General features: G+C 43.4%; 1 protein-coding gene across 1 annotated transcript; it reads right to left on the minus strand.

Annotated features, from left to right (window-relative positions):
- Nucleotides 1–2,621: 2,621 nt before the first annotated feature.
- On the minus strand, nucleotides 2,622–18,269 carry ZNF334 (zinc finger protein 334). The gene is made up of 5 exons (XM_082743249.1): nucleotides 18,167–18,269; nucleotides 14,472–14,527; nucleotides 8,626–8,752; nucleotides 8,271–8,366; nucleotides 2,622–5,395 (listed from the first exon to the last, which is right to left on the minus strand). The coding sequence occupies exons 1-5, from the start codon at nucleotides 18,177–18,179 to the stop codon at nucleotides 3,630–3,632; spliced, it is 2,058 nt and encodes a 685-aa protein (XP_082599375.1). The 5' UTR covers nucleotides 18,180–18,269; the 3' UTR covers nucleotides 2,622–3,629.
- Between the last annotated feature and the right edge of the window lie 2,317 nt (nucleotides 18,270–20,586).

A 20,586-nucleotide genomic window follows, 5' to 3' on the forward strand; every position in this document is an offset into this window, starting at 1 on the left:
TGTGCTTAGGGCCCAGATACTGACTCCACATAAATACACTAGCTTTTGTGTGTTAGGAGGAGACCCCAGGAATAAAAATCCAACAAGGCGACTCACAGTGAAAGCTCTGGGAAGAGGTAGGAGGGCTCCAGACAAGGAGCTGGGTGAGAAGGAATCCTCCTGTTCAAAGTATTCAAAATTTGCAGCTGTACCTCAGAAGGGACTGTCAGAACTGGGTGACGATGGAAGGCTTGAGGCAACTTCCGGAGATGTGTCCTGAGCCATGGGGACTGGCAGGAACCAGACTCCACCAGAGAAGGACTATTCCTGGGTGTCCGCAAGCTAGGTAGGAGAGTGACCTCAGGCTCAGCTGAGGTCTTTTTTAAAGAATCTTCAAGCTCCATGTTGTCTTCATTCTCCACTTTCTCTCCAGGTCAATGCCGTTGGCCTCTAAGTATGTGCTGATTGCTCTGTAAATTGACATCCAAAGTTCCGAATGATCATACTGGAAAAACATGATAGCTGTTTTGGACTGTTTGTATCCCTCCAAGATTCACATCTTGAAATTCTAGCCCCCCCCCCCCCAGATGTGGTGGTATTAGGCAGCGGAGCCTTTGAGAGGTGATTGGGTCACAAGGGTAGAGCTCTCATTAATGGAGTTAGTGCCCCTAAAAGACACCCCACAGAGCTCGTCCATCCCTCCCACCCCACAAAGACACGGTGCACCAGGAAGTGAGCCCTCACCAGATACTGCCATGATCTCGGACTTCCCAGCCACCAGCACTGTGAGAAATAAATTTTTGTTGGTGCTTAGACCTGCAATGTATGGTATTATCATAGCAGCCCAAATGGAGTAAGCCAACAGTAATTGTCTAAATCTGCTCTTCATTTTAAAGATTAATAAAATTGGGCTGGAGGCAATGTCAAGATTAGAAGTCTCTCAGTGCCCTGTTCATCATTCCAAATAAAGTCAAAACGAGCATCTTAAAAAGTTTCTTACTAGAAATGAAAACCAAGGGAGGACCCTCAAACAGAAAGACACAGGTGTTTGGAAGCCCATTCCCTCCTCTGCTCTTTCCAGAGCTTCCTGTGGAGCCTCAAATCAGGAAGCGTTAAAAACATTATTTTAAGACAGAAAAGGAGCATAACCTGAACATATATTCGTATCAGTGGCTATTTCCCTATGAGATCAGTTTTGACGAAAGGCTGAAGAACCTCATGTTTTAAGAGCACTGTTGGGTTAAATGATATCATCACAGGACTTAACAGTGGGTACTTATGCTTTAATGGAGGAATGTAAAAAGAATAGAAAAGATATATATATATAATCTATATTTATAAATATCTAATATCTATCTATCATCTGTCTATCCATTCATCCATGTATCATCTTTTGCCCAGTCTCTTAAATTTTTTTTTCTTTTTTTTTTAGAGAGAGAGGGAGGGAGAATCTTAAGCAGGCTCTATGCCCAGTATGGAGCCTGATGCAGGACTCAATTCCCCCAACCCTGAGATCATGACCTGAGCCCAAATCAAAAGTTGGATGTTTAACCGACTGAGCCACCCAGGTGTACCTCCAATCCTTTAAATTTCAAGCTTCCTTTGTCATATATACATACATATACATATATATGTATATATATATCTTAAACCACACATAGATGGTTTTTAAACCATTGAACCATCACTGTTTTTGATGTGTGAATTCAACTTGTTTATGTTTGTGAGAACGTTTATTACTTTTTCATTTTTATTTATATTTACTATTGAAAGCACTTCGATTTCGTTTCTTTTTCACTAGCTTTACTTTTTCTATCTTGGTCAATGCTCACTTTACTGTTTTTAAAAAGTTAAGATTAGTTTTACAAGGGAGCAAAAGGAGAAATACAATAAGGGAAATCAAGATGGTGAGTTGCAAAGAGGAGATGGGTAGACTCTTGAAAATATCATTATGGAAATTTTGGATCCAGAAAAGTAGACGAATGAAAAAACTTAACTATGATCTTTATGCCAAAACATCACTTTTGCTAACATTCTAATGCAATTATCTTAAAGCCTGTTTCTTGAAAATTAATCTATAAACAGAAATAGCCATTTAGGCATATATATGATATAAAATATTAAAAGCAATACCTGTATACTCATGAATCATTTGAGAAACATGCATCTCTCTCTCTCTCTTTGTAAATATAAGTCCCTCTTTCCTCCACAGATGTAACTGCTATCCTAGATTTAGTTAATCTTCCACTTGCTTTCCTTTGTTCTTTGACAACTAACATGTATGTTTCTATGTCTGTCTATACACAAAGATGTATATGTATATATATATATATATATATATATATATATATATATATATAATCCTCAAACAATGTACTGCTGATTTCTTTGTTGTCTAAACTTTTTGGAATGCAGTTACATGATACCTATATATTTTTTCATTTACCATTAAGGTATAATAATTTTGAAGTATTTACTAATTAATTCATTTTCATTGCTGCAACCTTATTTCCCTGGTCTGACCATAACCAACATTTATTAATCTAGTCTATTTTTTAAAAAGATTTTATTTATTTATCTGACAGGCAGAGATCACAAGTAGGCAGAGATGTAGGCAGAGAGAGAGAGAGAGAGAGGAGGAAGCAGGCTCCCTGCTGAGCAGAGAGCCCAATTCGGGGCTTGATCTCAGGACCCTGGGATCCTGACCTGAGCCGAAGGCAGAGGCCTTAACCCACTGAGCCACCCAGGAGCCCCAATCTAGTCTATTGTTAATGGACATTTTTTACTTCCCATTTTTGTAAATCATACTGCAAGACTTATTGCCATGTTGTCTCGAACATTCTGGTATATGTCTGTGGGTGCGCGCACACACGAGAGTTTCTCTAGGGTGTGTTTTTTCTGTGCTGGAGCCCTTGGCATTGTGGTTGAGCCTCTTATTGTCCTTTTACTGACCCATTGCAGGACATTTGGTGTCTCTGGCTTTCCCACGCACTAACCGCAGACAACACCCTGTCCCAGTGAAAACCAAACCATCCCGGTATTTCCGAACACCCTTTAGGATGCCCAGTTGAGAACTATTGCTTTAGGGTATGTATCCAGAAGTGGGACTGTTGGGTCACAGGTTATGGGACTGTTCAGTTTTCACTTAGTCTATGTACACCATATGTTGACATTCAGAGACAGTGGTGGATTTGATCACAAATCCAACATACACATAACTCATGTTCTATGGCATGCTCACATACTGTATGCCAATATATAGTTCAATACACCTCAGAAAGTCTTCACATATATATTTAATGCTATTGTATCAATGACTTAAAGTATTCCTGCTTTTATAAAAGGTACACATTTCACAGTCAATTAACAGGACATTTTCTGTTTATCTTTTCTCTAATAAGTTTGGCATCACATCCAAAATATGACTTCTACTTAACATTTTCACAAGAACATTTTTATCCATATTCTTTAAAGTGATAAATTTCCCCTCCATATTTTTGAATATTTGCTGAAAGCTTTCACATGTTCCAAGCATTCATAAGGTTTCACTCCTGTATTAATCCTCTAGTTCCAATAAGCTATAACTGATTGATGAAGACTCCTTTGTGTGTTGACATCTTAGCTTTTTGGCCCTGTGATTTGGCTGATCTTCACCGAACCTGATTTGTGGATGCAGGTTTCTGCTTGTGGGCAACATGGATGGGAGTTTTCTTCTTGTGTGCTTTTCTTTGATGTTTGGTGAGGGCTGACCTCTGGCTGAAGGTTTTCCTACATTCATTACACTCATAGGGTTTTTCCCCTGTGTGAATTCTCTGATGTTTTGTGAGGGCCGATTTTTCATAGAAGGTTTTCCCACATTCAGGACATTTGTAGGGTTTCTCTCCAGTATGAGTTCTCTGATGTACAACAAGGTTGGATTTCACACAGAAAGATCTCCAGCATTCATTGCATTTGTAGGGTTTCTCTCCCGTGTGGGTCCTTTGATGTTGAGTAAGGTTGGATTTCACACAGAAGGTTTTCCCACACTCATTACATTGATACGGTTTCTCTCCCGTGTGAGTTCTCTGATGCACTGTGAGGGCTGACTTCTGGCAGAAGGACTTCCCACATTCATTACATTGATACGGTTTTTCTCCTGTGTGAGTTCTCTGATGTTCGGTGAGGTTGGATTTCACAAAGAAGGACTTCCCACATTCATTACACTCATAGGGTTTTTTGCCCGTGTGTGTGCTCTGATGTTGAGTAAGCTCTGTTTTCTTATGAAAGCTTTTCCCACATTTATTACAGTCGTAGGCTTTCTTTCTGTGGTGAGCTCTCTGATTTTGAGTGAGGTGTGACTTCTTACTTAAAGCCCTCCCACTTTTGTGACACTCAGCAGTTTTCTTCCCTGGGTGCATTCTCTGGTGTCGAGCGAGTTTTAACTTCTCACACTTACCATCTTTAAAGCTTCTCTCTCTTGTGTTAATTCTCTGATTTTGAGTGAGGTGTGACTCCGTTATGACTCTCTCACGATCATGACACTTGCTCGGTTTTTCTGCTGTGTGAGTTCTCTGATGTTGAGGAAAGCATGGATTTTCATGGGAGGATTGTTCATATTTATCACATTCATAGATTTTCTCTCCAATGTGAGTTCTCTCACTTTGAGTGTGGTATGTCTTCTGCAAGGTGTCCTCACTTTCACTACACTCATCAGGTGTTCCTCCTCTGTACTCTCTCTGCTGTTGAGTAAGGTTTGACTTCTTGCCAAAGGATCTCCCCAGTTTATTACAATCATAGTGTTTCTCTCGTATGTGAACTCTCTGATGTACACGTGTTGAATTCATGCATAAGACTTTCCTATTTTTACTGGATTCATGTAGTTTCTTTTCCTTAAGGGTTCTCAGATAAGCATTGAGCTTTAATTTTGGGGTGAAGGCTTGTCTGTATTCATTACCTTCAGAGGGTTTCTCTCCTTTGTGAGCTCTCTTATGTGTAACAAAGGCAGTCTTTTTGTGAAAGGCTTTCCCACAATTATTATATTCAAGAACGCTCTCCAAAACAGAATTCTTCTGATGTTGACTAAAGTCCTCATTATGTCTGTGGGATTTCTTCTTGTGATCATTTTCACAGGGCTTGTTCCCTATATGAGTTTTCTCATGCATAGTATCAAGGAATCCACATCCATTCATATCATTAGACTTTTTTCTTACATGGTTTCCATTACTAACAATTAATTCTGAAACACTTGTTCTAGATGAGTCAAATTTATGGGATCGTTTTCTTGAGGGTACTGGGTTTGTGGCCATATTAAATGTTTCTCCCAAGGTCTTATTTCTCTCCTTAATCAATATTCTGTTGTTGAAGAATAAAGCTTGCTTTGAATATTTATCTTCCTCTTCTTGGCTTCTTTCTTTCACATTATTGGTTTTCTGGACTTCTAGAAATATGAGAAATTGACATACATTATAAATCTTAACATGTTTCTTAAGAAATAGATTTGTACACAAGTGGCCTACTAGTTGGCATATGGGTTTCTATTGGAGTGGATTCTTGGGTTTTTAGACACAGTATTCTGGGATGAAAGAAGTCCTGAGCAAATATTTATTCTACTCTTTTGGTTTGGTAACATGAAAACAGAGACAAAAACACATATTATAGTAGAACACAAAAGGAAAGGAAGCTGAAAATTAACACAAATGGCTTTGGTTTGTTACAAATGAGATGTCAAGATGGATAGAGAGTTTGAAATAAGACATAAGGAACAGTGAGTTGGGTAAAAAGGATGTCAGGAAAACAACACCCAAGGACGGAAGATTTTCAAAGGATGGGCAAAGACAAAGGACACTGAGGAGGGAGACAAGGAAGACTAGAAGGTAATAAGAGAAGTATCAGAGTCAAGATCAGGTTGACAGCAGCTCAGACTAGAACCATATCCTCCTCTCCCCCATACTTTACCACCTGCAATGAAGTCCTTACTCTGCTCTCTATGTTCCCAAACTCTTCCTCCTCCTTCCCACTCTGTACACCAACTCCCAACTGAACTTATACAATCACTAATTTCCTTGGGTCTAAGGGTTCATTCCTATAGTTTATCCCCATCTCTTCATAGAGCTGTGATATGGTAAAACACTATCCAAAGAGAGTGTTAATACATAAGAGAGAACAAGCCATGCTTGCCACAGGATCTGGTTCACCTCTGTATTCCGGTTGTTGGTGTTTTCATTCGACTCTCTCAGGATTGATCAACAGTTATCTATCCTGATGGACACCCTCTTTCAATCTGCTGATTTACTTGGCCAACTGATTGTGTCCTCTCACAATACTAATGTTTAATTCTACCTTTATATCATGTTTTCTTCCTCTCTGATTTCTTTTTTCTGTGAAAACTCAAGCAGCTGGCTATCCAATTTGGTCCAAGGACCTTTATTAATCTTTGTCTCAAAATTTTTTTTAGCTATGCATGATTATTACTATCCTTTGCTATTCTCATTTTAGCAAAGAACAGCAATTATATCCTTAAAAATATGTGACTTTTCTGTAGCAGATAAAACAAATAGAAACCCATATGCCAACTAGTAAAATTTGATATTGGATTTTTATACCTAGAGTTTACCCTAGGTTCTTATACCTAAGTTCACAGCACATGTTCAATGATCAGCCCACAAGTCTAAAGTATTGTCAGATGTATCGGATCAGGTACTTAATTCTGTAAATTGGACATTTCTAGCCACATATCCACTTTCATGTTCTTCATGTCACATATTCTGTCCTTAGCTCTACTCAGTACCTATGCATCCTTCAGGGCAATGCTACTGTCCCATTGCCCTTTCTTTCTTTCTTTCTTTTTTTTTTTTTTAAATAATCTCATTACTTCAAGTTCCATTTGTGGCAAAGTTTGCAAGTAAATACTACCTGTACAATGTGTTCTGACACTTTTTTTCCATAGTTGGTTTGTGTGATGTTTACCTTCTCCATCTACTTCCATGACCAAGCCTGATTTTCATTATTTTTGGTTGTAATCCACATTTTAATTAACTAACTAATTAATTCACTATTTTTCAAAGTAGGCTCCACATGGGACCTGAACTCATGACTCTGAGATCAAGACTAGAACTGAGATTGAGAGTTAGACACCTGACCAACTGAGCCACCCAGGCGCCCCATTCCACTTTCTAAGTTTAGGATTTCAGCTGATTCCCACCACTAGTGAAAACGGAATTGACATTTTGTTTTTATTTTCCCTGTGGCCTCTGAATAATACGCAGGAAAAGAGGCAATGCTGAGTTTACAGGTGCATCTGCATACTGGAATTCACTCCTTCCTTCTCAAAATGCCTTGTTCATGGGACTGTTGGGACATCACCGTCTTCTGGTTCCCTCCCTACCATACTGGGTGCTTCTGCTCATTCTTACATGAGACCTGCTAGAGTCACGTGTCTTCTTGACCTCCAGACCTAGCGTGCACAGGTGCAGCCCTTGATCTCCCCTTTCACCTAATGCCTCACTCAGAGCAGAAGTCAGTCTCACCAGGCCCAGAACACTTTGCTCCAGCTAACTCTCTGACATCAGCTGCTACTTTCTTTTGAACCACCTTTGGTCCCATTGACTCCTCGATGTTCCCTGATTACACCAAGCACACTGCCATCTCAGAGACTTCACACCTGCTGCTCCCTCGATCTGGAAATCTCTTAGATAATCTGTGGCTCACACCATCCTTCCATTCAAAACTCGATTCCACTCTTCCTGCACTGCTCCTTTCCAAAACCAGCACTCCCTATCAGTTCTTCTACCCTTCATCTGACTTTAATTTTTCATACTGCTGATGACTACCAGACATATTACTTTTTTTTTTGCTAATTGCCATTTTTTTTTTTTTGCTAAATCTGCCAATTTACTAATTTGATCTACTGATAGGAATAGAGTCTTTGTACCCCCTTTGCTTAGAATGGGACCGATGCATATCAGGTCCCTCCTAAATATTTGTTGAAAATAAGAATGCACCAATAACTGCACAATGACAGCGTGTTCGGCACAGGAGGAAAGGTGAACAGGGTCGTTACCCAACAGAGAAAAACAGAAACAATAGTCTAGGATGAGGAAAGGAGCAATCGGATCCTACAAAAACCAGCCCAACCTCTCTAGGCATTAAAGTTGAACAGAACACAAAGGGCACTTACATCTGAGGGTGCTGCTTGGAGGTCTGCTATCTAAGGTAGGGAGGTCATCAGTCTTTAGTCAAAAGGCTCTAAAATGAACTGGCCACTTGGGGTCCAGTTCCTCCCAGCTGCCTTCTCTCCACCACTGTGAACTCACCTGGGCGGCTCGGACTTGGGAGTTCTCTCTTTGGTACCCACGGCTCTTCACCTTGCTCCAGCTTGAGTATCAGCTCAGGCGTGGCGACACAGTGCCCTGTTAAGGGGAAATGACATGGGGCTCGGCAAAGCCACTTAAAGGTCAGACCCTTTGAAGAATCAGAAGGGAGAATTTTTGAAGCTGTGCAGGGATAGGGCTTTTTGCCAGGAGGGTGAGAGTGTAACAGACTTTCAAGTTCCCTAAAGGGGTCTTTGAATCCCAAATCTCAAGCCTGAAACTCATTACTCCCTATAGTGATTTGGGGGCTGAGACGGAAGGGCATGCTGTGGGTACTTGCATGGGAAGCTGTGCTTACCCAGGGACACCAGCTGCCTGTAGTTCTCCAGCATCACCTCCCTGTACAGGAGCCTCTGGGCAGGGTCCAGCAGCTGCCACTCCTTCTGGGTGAAGGCCACAGATATATCCTCGAACGACACCGAGCCCTGTAACAGTCCAGTCCTGCTTACTGGGAGGTGCTCAAGACCCGATGGCATGGGAAATCCGTATGGAAATAAATATCTACTGTGTTCATTTTGGCGGGGGGGGGGAGAGGGGGAAAGGGGCAGAGGGAGAGAGAGAATCTTATTTTTTCTAAGATTTTATTTAACAGAGAGAGAGAAGGAGAGCCCAAGGAGGGGAGCAGCAGGCAGAGGGAGAGGGAGAAACAGGATCCCCACTGTGCAGAGAGCCCGGCGTGGGACTCGATCCCAATATTCTGGGTTTGAAACCCAAGCCAAAGGCAGCTGCTTAACCGACTGAGCCACCCAGGTGCCCCTACCGTGGTCATTGTTAAGATTTACCAGAACATGTTACAAAAGATGGCAACCATGTAACTTCCTTTACGTTATACTTTGCGGGAGAAACAGAAATCATAATAGAAATGCTCTGCCTCTGTATTTATTTATTAATTCATAAAATAAAGAAAAATTGAGTCCCTCCATATGTTTAAACGATCCTAGTAGTAAGGACGCTAAGACAAAAAAGACATTGGGCCTGTTTTTAAGTTGTTCACAGACCAACAAGGAGACTTTCTACAAAGCACATACATGCCCAGTAATAAATTACATAATAATAAATAACGACACATATTAAATTAAGGGAGTTGCAAGTAGTGCATGGTGATGGAATAAGGTTGGGGGCTTCGATGAGATTCAGAGCAGTAGAGGTAGTCAGTGGTCAGACAAGGAGAAATTTTGGACTTTCTCCTGGAGACCAGTGGCTTCCAAATATCGAGTCATCCCATCAACAGAAGTTCCTAAGCATCCCTCTGCTCATTAATTTCTAAATGACACATGTCTAGGACGCTCCAGCTAGTCACCAAAAGTAAAGTTTCCTTTCTTAATTTTTTCTAGATACAAAAGAAACATGAAAGAATTCTAGAACTTTCTTTACATACCACACACTACTTGATGGTCAACTTCAGTTCTCTGGGGTGGACACCTGGCTTTGGAGATGACTTCCATGGAATTGGGGACATATACCTAAGTGACATGATCAGATTTAGATTTTGAAAGCAATGCCCTAGCAGCAGACTGGGAGAGGGTTTTAAAGGAGCAGTTCTCAATCAACATGATCTTGCCTGCCTGGGGGGGCATTTGGTGACATCCAAAGACCTTTGTGGTTGTCCCAACGGAGGAAAGGGGGCTTCTGGCATCTAGTGGCTGGGGTCCAGAGATGCTTCTGGAAAGCCTGCGATGCCCAGGACAGCCTCTACAACAAAGAATTATCTGGCCCCAAATACTGACTGTGTTGAGTTTGAGAAAGCCAGGGTACGGTTTTTCAGGGACGGGAAGGGAAGTCAAATTAGAGAGGAAGGTAATAACCATAATCAGAGAAGACTGTAATGTCGTAACAGGGGCATTTAGATGTGGACCTGATTCTAAATGGTATTTGTCATCAATTGGTCAAGGCAAGAGGGGCTACGGAATAGTATTCCGGGGCTAGGACTCTGGGGCTGGTACTCCGGGGCTAGTACTCCAGGGTTATCTCCAAGAGCAGCTGGGTCAAGGCTGGTGCCCTACACCAAGACTGAGAAGCCCGGAGGAAGACTAGGTCAGGCGGGAGAGAGAGAAAGAGAGGGAGAAATCTTGGACATCTGTGACACACACAGGTGGGAAGTTCCAGGTGACAGATGGATATATGGTCTTGGGGCTCAGGAGAGAGGTCAAGGATTAAGATACATTTTGGAAATCAGGAGTATCTCGGTGGTAGCCGAGGCCATCTGAGTGGGAAACCTACCCACAAAGAACAGAAAACAGAAGATTCGGAGCCTGCTGGGGAGGGGGAGGGAGAGGCGGCCTTGGGGAAGCAGGAGTTGGCAGATGTATCTATCCATGGAGAGCAGAGCAGGTCCGTGGTGGTGCTCAGGAGGAAAACGTAGAAGGAATGACACGATCCTCGGGAGCCACCAGTGGTGACAGTTTCAAGAATAAGAAAGGCTCCTAGCTTGACATGATGGGCTGGGCACACACATTTATCTCTTGGGCCTCCAAACCATAGCAGGGAGAGCCATACATAAAAACACCACTACGGGGGCGCCTGGGTGGCTCAGTGGGTTAAGCTGCTGCCTTCGGCTCAGGTCATGATCTCAGGGTCCTGGGATAGAGTCCCGCATCGGGCTCTCTGCTCAGCAGGGAGCCTGCTTCCTTCTCTCTCTCTCTGCCTGCTTCTCAGTGTACTTGTAATTTCTCTCTGTCAAATAAATAAATAAAATCTTAAAAAAACCAAACAAACAAACAACAAAAAAAAAAACACCACTACGGGATCGGGGCAGCGGAGTACAGGGAAAGGGGGCTGTCAGCAAGGGACAAATGCTGAGGGGTTTCTGTAAGTTACAGAGGAGGAGGCAGATTCTGGAGGCCACATGCTCATCCCCTACTATAAACCCAGAAGAAGCACGAATCTCAGGTTCTGTTCAGGGCTGGGCAGGACCGCCCAGGTCAGCAGCAGCTGCGTGGGGAGACCTAGGAGAGCGAGTGGGCCTATGAGGACTGCTACGCTCCTGGCTCTCTCTTGCCCCACAAAGGAGTTGGCGAAGGGTCAACACTGAGAACAACCTTCCCTATAAAAAGCAGGGCAACCGCCTCCAGGAGTCTGCATGAACTTTGCAACCGGAGAGAGAAGCAAAGTGCTATGCTGAGTACCCTGAGCGGTCCCAGCTTTGCTTTTAGGGCAACGCTAGGGAAACAGACCAACGCTAGGGAAACAGACAGCTCTGCCATCAGGTAAGGCACTGCCGGCTCTGGCGGGGGGAAAGGAGGGGCCCCTGAGCTCTGCCCCGCTCTGTACAACCTACAGAGAGGCCCGTCTGGACACATCTCCCACCAATTCCCGGAAAAGCCCCCACGTCTTTCCTTCCATTCCAGGGAAGAGCTTGCCACGGAAACAGGTCTCCGTGCCGCCGAGTGAACACAGCAGCAGCTGCCTGGACTGATCTTCCGATGCTTTTGTTTTTCCATTTACAACAGGAAACTAAAAAGGGCCCAGACTCTGCTGGTGGGAAAACAAACAACTGGAAAAATAAGCATCAGGAAAAACTGCGTAACAAAATATTATTTTATGACAAATATAAATAATAAAATAAATAGCAATAAACAATAAAAAACAAATATAAATAACAGTGTCATTTTTACATAAATAAAAACCAACATCCTAAAAAGATAAGTACCAAGACAAATCAATGGAAGCCTATGAAGACAGAATTAACTTAGATGTTGAAGACAATAATTTTTAAGACTTCCAATTGGTGTCCCCAGATTGGTGTCAGAATCTTACTTCCATAAAGTGAGAGAAGTTGGCTCTGCAGAAAGGCCAAAGACCCAGATAGAACATACTCGGTGGTTGACTTAGGAAAAAAGAAAAATCTAAAACCTAAAACCCTCCAAAGAAGGCGTTGAAAATCACATGACTTGGGTAACTAAAAATGAGCGAATCTCTTAACACACAGAGCAAAAGAAAATGGAAAATCGAAAAGACGACAGAAAAGCAAAGGAAGAACAGCCGGACCACAGCAGGGAGCCACTGACCGCCTCCTGGGAGTTCTGGGTGGCGTGAACGCAGAGGAGGCAGGGAGGAAAATAATCTTGGGAAGTCACTGCAAGTGTCCTGGGGCACGAGGCTTCGTGGGCAGGAACACCTTCATCAGGTACCAAGCAGGCATCTGGGCAGATGTGGCCTGGTGACATAGCTTAAACCCCGGGAGAAAGAAAAACTTTGCCAGAAGATAGAATAAAACTGGGGTGAGAAGCAAATTGGCCCATGACTTCTCCTCAGTCACACAAACAGGAGATGGTGTTTTCTCCTCACACCCCCTCAGGAGCGCACACCCCAACGCTACAGCTGGTCAATCCTGTCACGGGGCGGAATAAAGATACTTCTGGACACGCAGACTCAGAAGGCGTAAGACTGTCCATAGGCATCCAACGGAAGTGAGCAGTCAGAGAAGGAACACAACCGGAGGACAGAGTGGTGAACAGACAAGAGCAGGAAGAATGGTTCCTGGTGAAGCTGGCCATGGGGGGACATTCAGACCATGCGAGGGAAGAGGCAGAGGGTAACTCAATAGGAAACCTCAAAAAATATTCACAAACTGTATGTAGGCAACATTTTTAACATTTTTGGACAAAGAGACATATTGTGGGCATGAAGCCTGAGGATTCTTGAAACTTGGGAAGAGGAACTGCTACAGGGATTGATGGGGAAACTGAGGCAAGTTGTGCCGGTCCAGCAACAGGCCATTTGGAATGGCCTAGTAAAATCAGCCCCTGAAAAGATAGAATATGACTGATCCTCTGGATCAGGAATCTGGATTATGAGGAAGGCTCACGGGAGCAGAGGACACCTGAAACCCTCTTTCTACCGAAGTACAGTCCCAGCTCTAGGAAATAAAAACACAGGGCACCCAGGGAAACACAAATAGGTTTTTAGTATACGTATGTCCCATGCAAGCTATACTTTCTGTACCCTGTGTCTTATCTGGCAATGCCATGCCTAAGAGATGTCGCATCCCAAGTCCTCGGACAGGCTGGAACAGAAGCAGATGGTTCTTACTCCCCAAAATGGATGGAAAGCTTGTAGTGGACTTGGACTCAAGGATTCAAAGACAAAGTTGACCTATCTGGTCAAATTTCTTTTATTTATTTATTTCCTTTTTAGTAATCTCTACACCCAATGTGGAACTTGGACTCATGACCCCAATATCAAAGTCACATGCTCTACTGACTGAGCCAGCCAGTCACCCCCTGCCTGGCCGAATTTCTAATGATGTATCCTTAAAACCACTCCAACTACAAGCACCTAAATTTGTTATTTATACTTTCAGTAAAATGGGTGTAATAAAAGTCCCTACCCCATAATGCTGTTGTAATTAAGCCAGGCAAGGAATTTAACAGTGACCAGAACATGACAAGCAACCCTAAATTGTAGATAACATTATGACGCTTTATCTTCAGACTTGGGACAGCAAAAACCAAAAAGCAAAAACCAAAAAAACCAGAAAATGTATATTAGAATTGAAATAATTTTTGTTCAAGTAGCTAGAAGGTGTGATGCAATTGTTAATAAAGAATTCAAAAAATAGGGGCGCCTGGGTGGCTCAGTGGGTTAAGCCTCTGCCTTCCGCTCGGGTCATGATCCCAGGGTCCTGGGATCAAGCCCTGCATTGGGCTTTCTGTTCAGAGGGGAGCCTTCTCCCCAGCCCCTCTCTGCCTGCCTCTCTGCCTACTTGTGATCTCTGTCTGTCAAATAAATAAATAAAATATTTTTAAAAAATTAAAAAATAAAATTTATTGTGTAAAGAGAAAGTGGGAAAAGAAGCACTTAAAAGGTTTCCATAGAACTTGAGATAAAGGAGTGTATCTTATTTAGATGGTACCATGGGTGAAAACGATCCCTGATGTCGAAAGAAAAATACATTCCCATATGTGTCCCAAACATCAAAGGTAATCAATAATACAATACAAATCACACGTAGACCTTCAAAACCACCAGAAGAAGAAAAAAAGAAAGTCAGGCGATATCCAAAAAAAAAAAAAAAAAAAAAAAACACGTCAAAAAGTGAAAGAAAAAAAAAAGAACAATTGATAAGAAAGCAGGGTCACTAAAAAAATGTGAAGTCACTCTTAGATTCCATTGAAAAAGTTAAGTAAGAAGTAAATGACTCACCTGCGACGTGTTCATCTCCCGCTCCGGGGAAAGTTTCCAGAACTGTGAGGCCAGAGCTGGAGGAAGGGAATGGGGCAGAGCAACCATAAGAAACAGGGTCTGTCCTGAAGGTCTTCAGAGCCCTTGCCTAGAAATCCACACACAGTAGCTGATGGCCAGCCACACAGTGGGAGGATGTGTCTGACCCTTCAATGGGGCAGGAGTTAACTGTGGGTATTTAAGAGAAGCATGCTTTTCATTGGGGAAAGTATATATATTTTTTTAAATAAAGATTTTATTTATTTATTTGACAGAGAAAGAGCAGGAGAGTGCAAGCAGGGGACGTGGCAGAGGGAGAGGGAGAAGCAGGCTCCCCGCTGAGCAGGGAGCACGATGTGGGGCTCCATCCCAGGACTGCAATCCCAAAGGCAGTTGCTTAACCAACTGAGCCACCCAGGTGCCCCTAAATATTCTTATCTGATTGGTTTCTTACAATTAACAGCTTTCTTTGGTTTAATAGCAGACATATAAAACAAGCCAAAGTCCAACTAAGAAGGAGTCGGTTAAACAAATCTTAGCGTAGCAAAGATGGCATACCATGGCTTTGGCCATTATTAAACAGGTTACATTTTAAGTTTCTGATGTCTGGGATTTATTATTTGTTTAAGTTTGTTTATTTATTTAAGTACTCTCTACATGCAATATGGGGCTCGAACTCATGACCCTGAGATCAAGAGTCCCACGATCTTCCGACTGAGCCAGCCAACCCCGGCATTTCCTTTAAAATGATCTGGGTCATGACAAGTGGAAGGTAAAATGCATATGTGTGGGGGTGGGTACAGATGAAACAAGATGGGCATAGCTTGATAATGGCTGAAGCTGTGACAAGTATTATGGGACTCGTTATGTTATTTTCTTTACTTTTCTATGTTTTGAATATTTTCATCAGAAAAAAGTGTAAAAAATGACACGACAAACAAAAACCTGATGGAGATCCGCTCATTTACTTTCCAACACACACACACACACACACACACACACACACACTTAATTTTTTAAAATTTATCTCTATACCCACCATGGGGCTGGAACCTACCACTCTGAGATCAAGTGCTGGTGCCAGCCAGGTGCCCCTCCTACTTAGATTTTTAATTTCATCAAGTTAAAAAACATCAGTAGGAACCTCTAACAGGATAGGTATGCTTCAGGGAAGTCTATTTTATTTAAAGGGATTTATTCTCCTTTGGTTTCAGTGTCTCTAAGGGATTTTTTTTAAATTAAGAAACTTGTTTCGAGGGGCCCCCGGGTGGCTCAGTCCTTAAGTGCCTGCCCTCGGCTCAGGTCATGATCCTGGGGTCCTGGGATGGAGCCCCACATGCGGCTCCCTGCTTAGTGGGAAGCCTGCTTCTCCCTCTCCCACTCTCCTTGCTCGTGTTCCTTCTCTCGCCACCGTCTCTCTCTGTTAAGTAAATGGATGAAATTTAAAAAAAAAAGAAGAAGAAAAAAAGAAACTTGTTTTGACTTAACTGAGCCACAGTGGACAGAACAGGGGCTTGGGAGTCAGGGGGGTCCCAGTGGTTCCTCAGGTTCTGGAACTAACAAATAATGCGAACCGAGATTATGCTGCTATTAAGGACACTGACAATACTTGGATGGTACCTACTATGTAACGGGCACTGTTCTAAGTACTTTACATATGTTACCTTATTCCTTAAAATAAAGCAAGGTGTAGGTAGTATTACTCCCAGATTATAGATGAGGAAATTGAGGGAAGAAGTAAAAATAATGTAGCAGAGCCGGGCTTTGAACCCTGGCAGTCTGGCTCCAGAAACCTTGTATTTAACTGTATGCTAATGACCCAATACTGTTCACTTTTAAAACGAGACAGGGTTACATAACCCCTGAAGACCCTTGGCATTTGCCTACAAAGACAGGAATGAGGAAGGGGTGGGTACCATAGCCCTAAATTCCAGATGAGTGGAAGGCTGAGTGGAATCCCGGGACAGGGGCTTCAGGGAGAATAAAAAGCGTGGGAGGAGGGTGGGGAGGAGTGGTGATCGTGGCCGTCTTCCCAGGCCACAGCCTCATCCACTGTCCACAGGATTTCCTCATCCCAGGAAGCCTGCTTCTTGCCTACCAGCCTCACTCAGCTTGGCTCCCTTCTCTCTTTTGAAAGTTGGCTCCCACTTTCACTGACAGGCACTTCTAACAACCTCTGGGGTGGTGATGTGATCAGAAATCGCTTCTGAGCAAGCAAAGATAGAACCTGCTTGTTTCTGGGGTCTGTGCCCCCAGCTGTGGTGGGCTGTGTCTGAGCAGGTGGGGATTCCCAGGTGGGTGTCCTGCTCCCAGCGGCCCTGCCTTCTTTCCTTACAAAAGCTGTGGGGTCCAAGGAAATGTGAACCTGGCTGGAGGGGTCAATTCAAATCACTGGAATCTGCACCCCATGTCCCAGCTGCCCTGGGACTTCTTCATCTGCGACCACGACCACCACCACCACCCACGGACCACAGAGGCAGCAGAGGCAGGAGTTCTCCCTGCGGTTCCCAGCAGTATCTGCATCAGTCAGGAGCTTGATAGAGATGCAAATGTGGGAGCTCCCCCCCAAACCTATCAAACCCTGGTGGGTAGGGCCTAGCCAGCCCTGGGGTTTTAACAAGCTTATTTGAGAACAAGTGTCAGAAAAACCTGGTTTGGGAGTCTATAAACTGGGGAGGCCACTGGGCAGATGCACAACGAAGAAAGCCTAGAGAAGCCTTCATTGTGGAGTAACACGAGGGCTCTGAACTGATGTCAAGAAATCTCCATGAACTCTAGAGAAGATTCAGCTTGGTACACCCCAGGTTTTTGCTCGTGCCTCTGGGATGGGCCCCTCTGCAAATGCAAAGGGTTGGGAAGGGTGTGCTGCACCGGGACAGGGATAAAACAACAACAACAAAATTGCTTGAGGTTTGCATACCAGCCCCTTCAATTACTGACCATGACCCTTCACCTCCAGAGTCCCGGTTTTCTTCTTGGCTAAAATGGGATTAATACCCATTTTGCTGAGTGGGGGGTGGGTGTCTTTGGAAATAAACAATATTCTCAACGAAAAGAACAGTGATAAAGGCAATGAACATTTCCCAGGTCCTTGGTGAATGCCAGGACCTGTGCTGAGTGTTTTACAGGTGTCACCTTAGTCAATCCTCAGAACAACCTAGAGACGGGTTTGAGGAATAAGTTCATTTTACAGATGGGGAAACTGAGTCTTAGAGGCTCCTCATTTTGCCCACGGAGACTCAGTGGCGGAGCTAGAATTTAACCTCGTCGCAGTTCAAACTCAGGCTCTTTTACCAGTCTGCTACAATGCAGACCCCCCCACCTGCCCGCAGCTTGCAGATATGCAATGAATATTAAAAGCCTCCACTCTCATCCCCGCCGCCGTCGTGGGTTTGACTCGCTAACGAATGATCGACGGGGCACATGCAAATTCGAGGAGCTCCTGGAAACAGTTCTTTCGCATTCACATGCCTTTTCGCAGATGCAGTTTATTTGGACCGAGCAACCCGTGCCCTTATTCTTTTCGTGAAACCTGTGGGTCTGCAGCCAGGCTGCTCAGTCTCTGGCTTTCTTTAGGGTCCTCCGCTCCCCCTGGGGTTCGCTCAAGTTTTTGCTTCCACCATGTGTGGGCACAAACCTATCCCGCGCCGTGCAAAGCAACCCTCCGAGGTCCTCACCTGTAGTGCACATCCTTTCCGCAGGACTCGGTCACCGGGCGGCGAGCGGACTCCGAGGCTCGGCGATTACCTGCGGTGCGAAGCCGGAGACAAGGGAGCGGGCGAACAATGAGGAGGAACTGCACATGCGCAGAAGGAGCTGCGAGGGACAGGTTCCCTCGGCTCTCCTCCCGGTAATCCATCAAATTCGGGACTCCGTTTCCCATAAGTCTCCGCGCCCCCTTTCTTAGGGAACGTCGGAAGAGTCCCTGCCTTATCTGGCGAATCGGATTATTTGTCCAAAATCATCTTTACTTCTGTTTGGAGCCCTACTTCCTCCATGACCCCTAGATTAGGAATCCGAACCCGGTTCCATGGGTTCCTAGAACCAGGGTCCCTTCAGACTCAAAGCTACCTTGAGAAGGAAAGGTAGATGTCAATCGCACACATGAAAACATACAATGTTAATAAAGCCCAGCGATATAGTAAAAGATTGATGCCCACCACCAGCCCGTTTTCTCCCAGGAATGCAAACATCACCTCCACTCAAACACTGGATTTCAAAAGTACCACTAAAATTGTAGATAAAACAGCAGATACACAAAAATCAAAGGAAGATCTGACCAAGGACAGCCCTCATAATATCCCCCCCCCATATGACCCTGTTAAGTGATACTTTTGTTAAAACAGGAACCTAAAGTTTATTATTTTATTTTGATATTTTCATTAAACACATGGTTAGTCATTTTCTGATCCTTCTCACCTTTTTTATTTTGAAAAACTTCAAGCTTCCAGAAAGGCTGCTGGCATGGCTCATTCTGCATGAACACCTGGAAACAATTAATTTAGATTTATCATTTGTTAATATTTTGCCATAGATGCAATTCTCCATTTCTTTTTCCCCGTCTTCTCCTCTTCCTCACCATTTGAGAGTAAACTGCAGACATGAGCGGTCATCCCTAGAAGTTCAGTGTGCATCTCCTAAGAACAAGGACATTCTTTTATGTAACTACAACACAATGATCAAATCCAAGAAATCTAACACTGAAATATTATCTAATACATAAGCCATATATTCAAATTTCACCCATCGTCTCAATAGTAGCTTCTATAACATTTTTTTTTTTTCCTCCTGATTCAGGATCCGATTCAGAATCATTCATTAGACCCAGTTGTCACACAGTTTAGAGTCCTTTAATCTCACTCTTTAGCCTTTTTGTCTGACTTTCACGGCAGTGGCTATGCTGAAGAGGACAGAGCGATTGTTCTGAAGAATGTTCCTTCATTTGGGTTTGTTTGTTTCCTCACAGATTCAGGCCATCATATTTCTTGGCAGAAATTCTACATAAGGAAAGTTATATTCTTCTCAGTCAATCACATCAGATCAGTTTCATATGTGTGATGTTAGTTTGTCCCATTTTTGGTACTATTATCTTTGATCCCATGATTAAGATTGATGTGCAGGTTGGTATAATTTTTTAAAAAAGATATTATTTACTTATTTGACAGACAGAGATCACAGGTAGACAGAGAGACAGGCGGTGGGGGGGGGATGCAGGCTCCCCACTGAGCAGAGAGTCCAACACGGGGCTCGATCCCAGGACCCCGAGATCACAACCTGAGCCAAAGGGAGTAGCTTAACCCATTGGGCCACCCAGGCGCCCCTCAATATACTCTCATATCAATTGTTTCTCTTGTGCCACATAAGAATGAGAGTAACAAAAAGTGAGTTCCATTGACAGTATCATTGAGTGTCTAGGACTAGGTTAACAAGAATTTAGCTACACTGTGGTAAGCACAGCATAATGTACCAACCTGTGGAATCACTATGCTGTACACCTGAAACCAATACAACACTGTCAACTATACTCAAATAAAAAAACAAAAAACAAGAATCTAGCGGAATTACACAAAAGAAACTATTACACTCTACTGTGTGACATTAAAGACATGGTGCAGAGGTGCCTGGGTAGCTCAGTTAAAGCCTCTGCCTTCAGTTCAGGTCATGATCCCAGGGTCCTGGGATCAAGCCCCCCATCAGGCTCTCTGCTTAGCAGGGAGCCTGTTTCCTCCTCTCTCTCTGCCTGTCTCTCTGCCTACTTGTGATCTCTCTGTCAAATAATAAATAAATAAAATCTTAAAAAAAAAAAAAGACGTGACACATACTCCATTTTATTTATTTATTTATTCATTTTAAAATTAATTAATTAATTTATTTGACAAGTAGACAGAGAGGCAGGCAGAGAGAGAGAGAGAAGGAGAAGCAGGCTCCCCGCTGATCAGAGAGCCTGATGCAGGGCTCAAAGCAGGGCTTGATCCCAGGACACTGAGATCATGACCTGAGCTGAAGGCAGAGGCTTAACCCACTGAGCCACGCAGGCGCCCCACACATACTGCATTTTAAAGACCTATTGTTGCCCTAGATGGGAAAACTCAACATT

This window comes from Mustela nivalis, assembly GCF_964662115.1.
Source record: "Mustela nivalis genome assembly, chromosome: 8".
Taxonomy (NCBI): domain Eukaryota; kingdom Metazoa; phylum Chordata; class Mammalia; order Carnivora; family Mustelidae; genus Mustela; species Mustela nivalis.

Excerpts from the sequence above, each read along its gene's own strand:
- ZNF334 (XM_082743249.1), bottom strand. Across the intron at positions 8,753-14,471 it reads GGGAGATGAACACGTCGCAG|GGCTCGGTGTCGTTCGAGGA; the intron begins GTGAGTCATTTA and ends GGACTGTTACAG. Across the intron at positions 5,396-8,270 it reads CCCAAGTCCGAGCCGCCCAG|AAGTCCAGAAAACCAATAAT; the intron begins GTGAGTTCACAG and ends TCATATTTCTAG.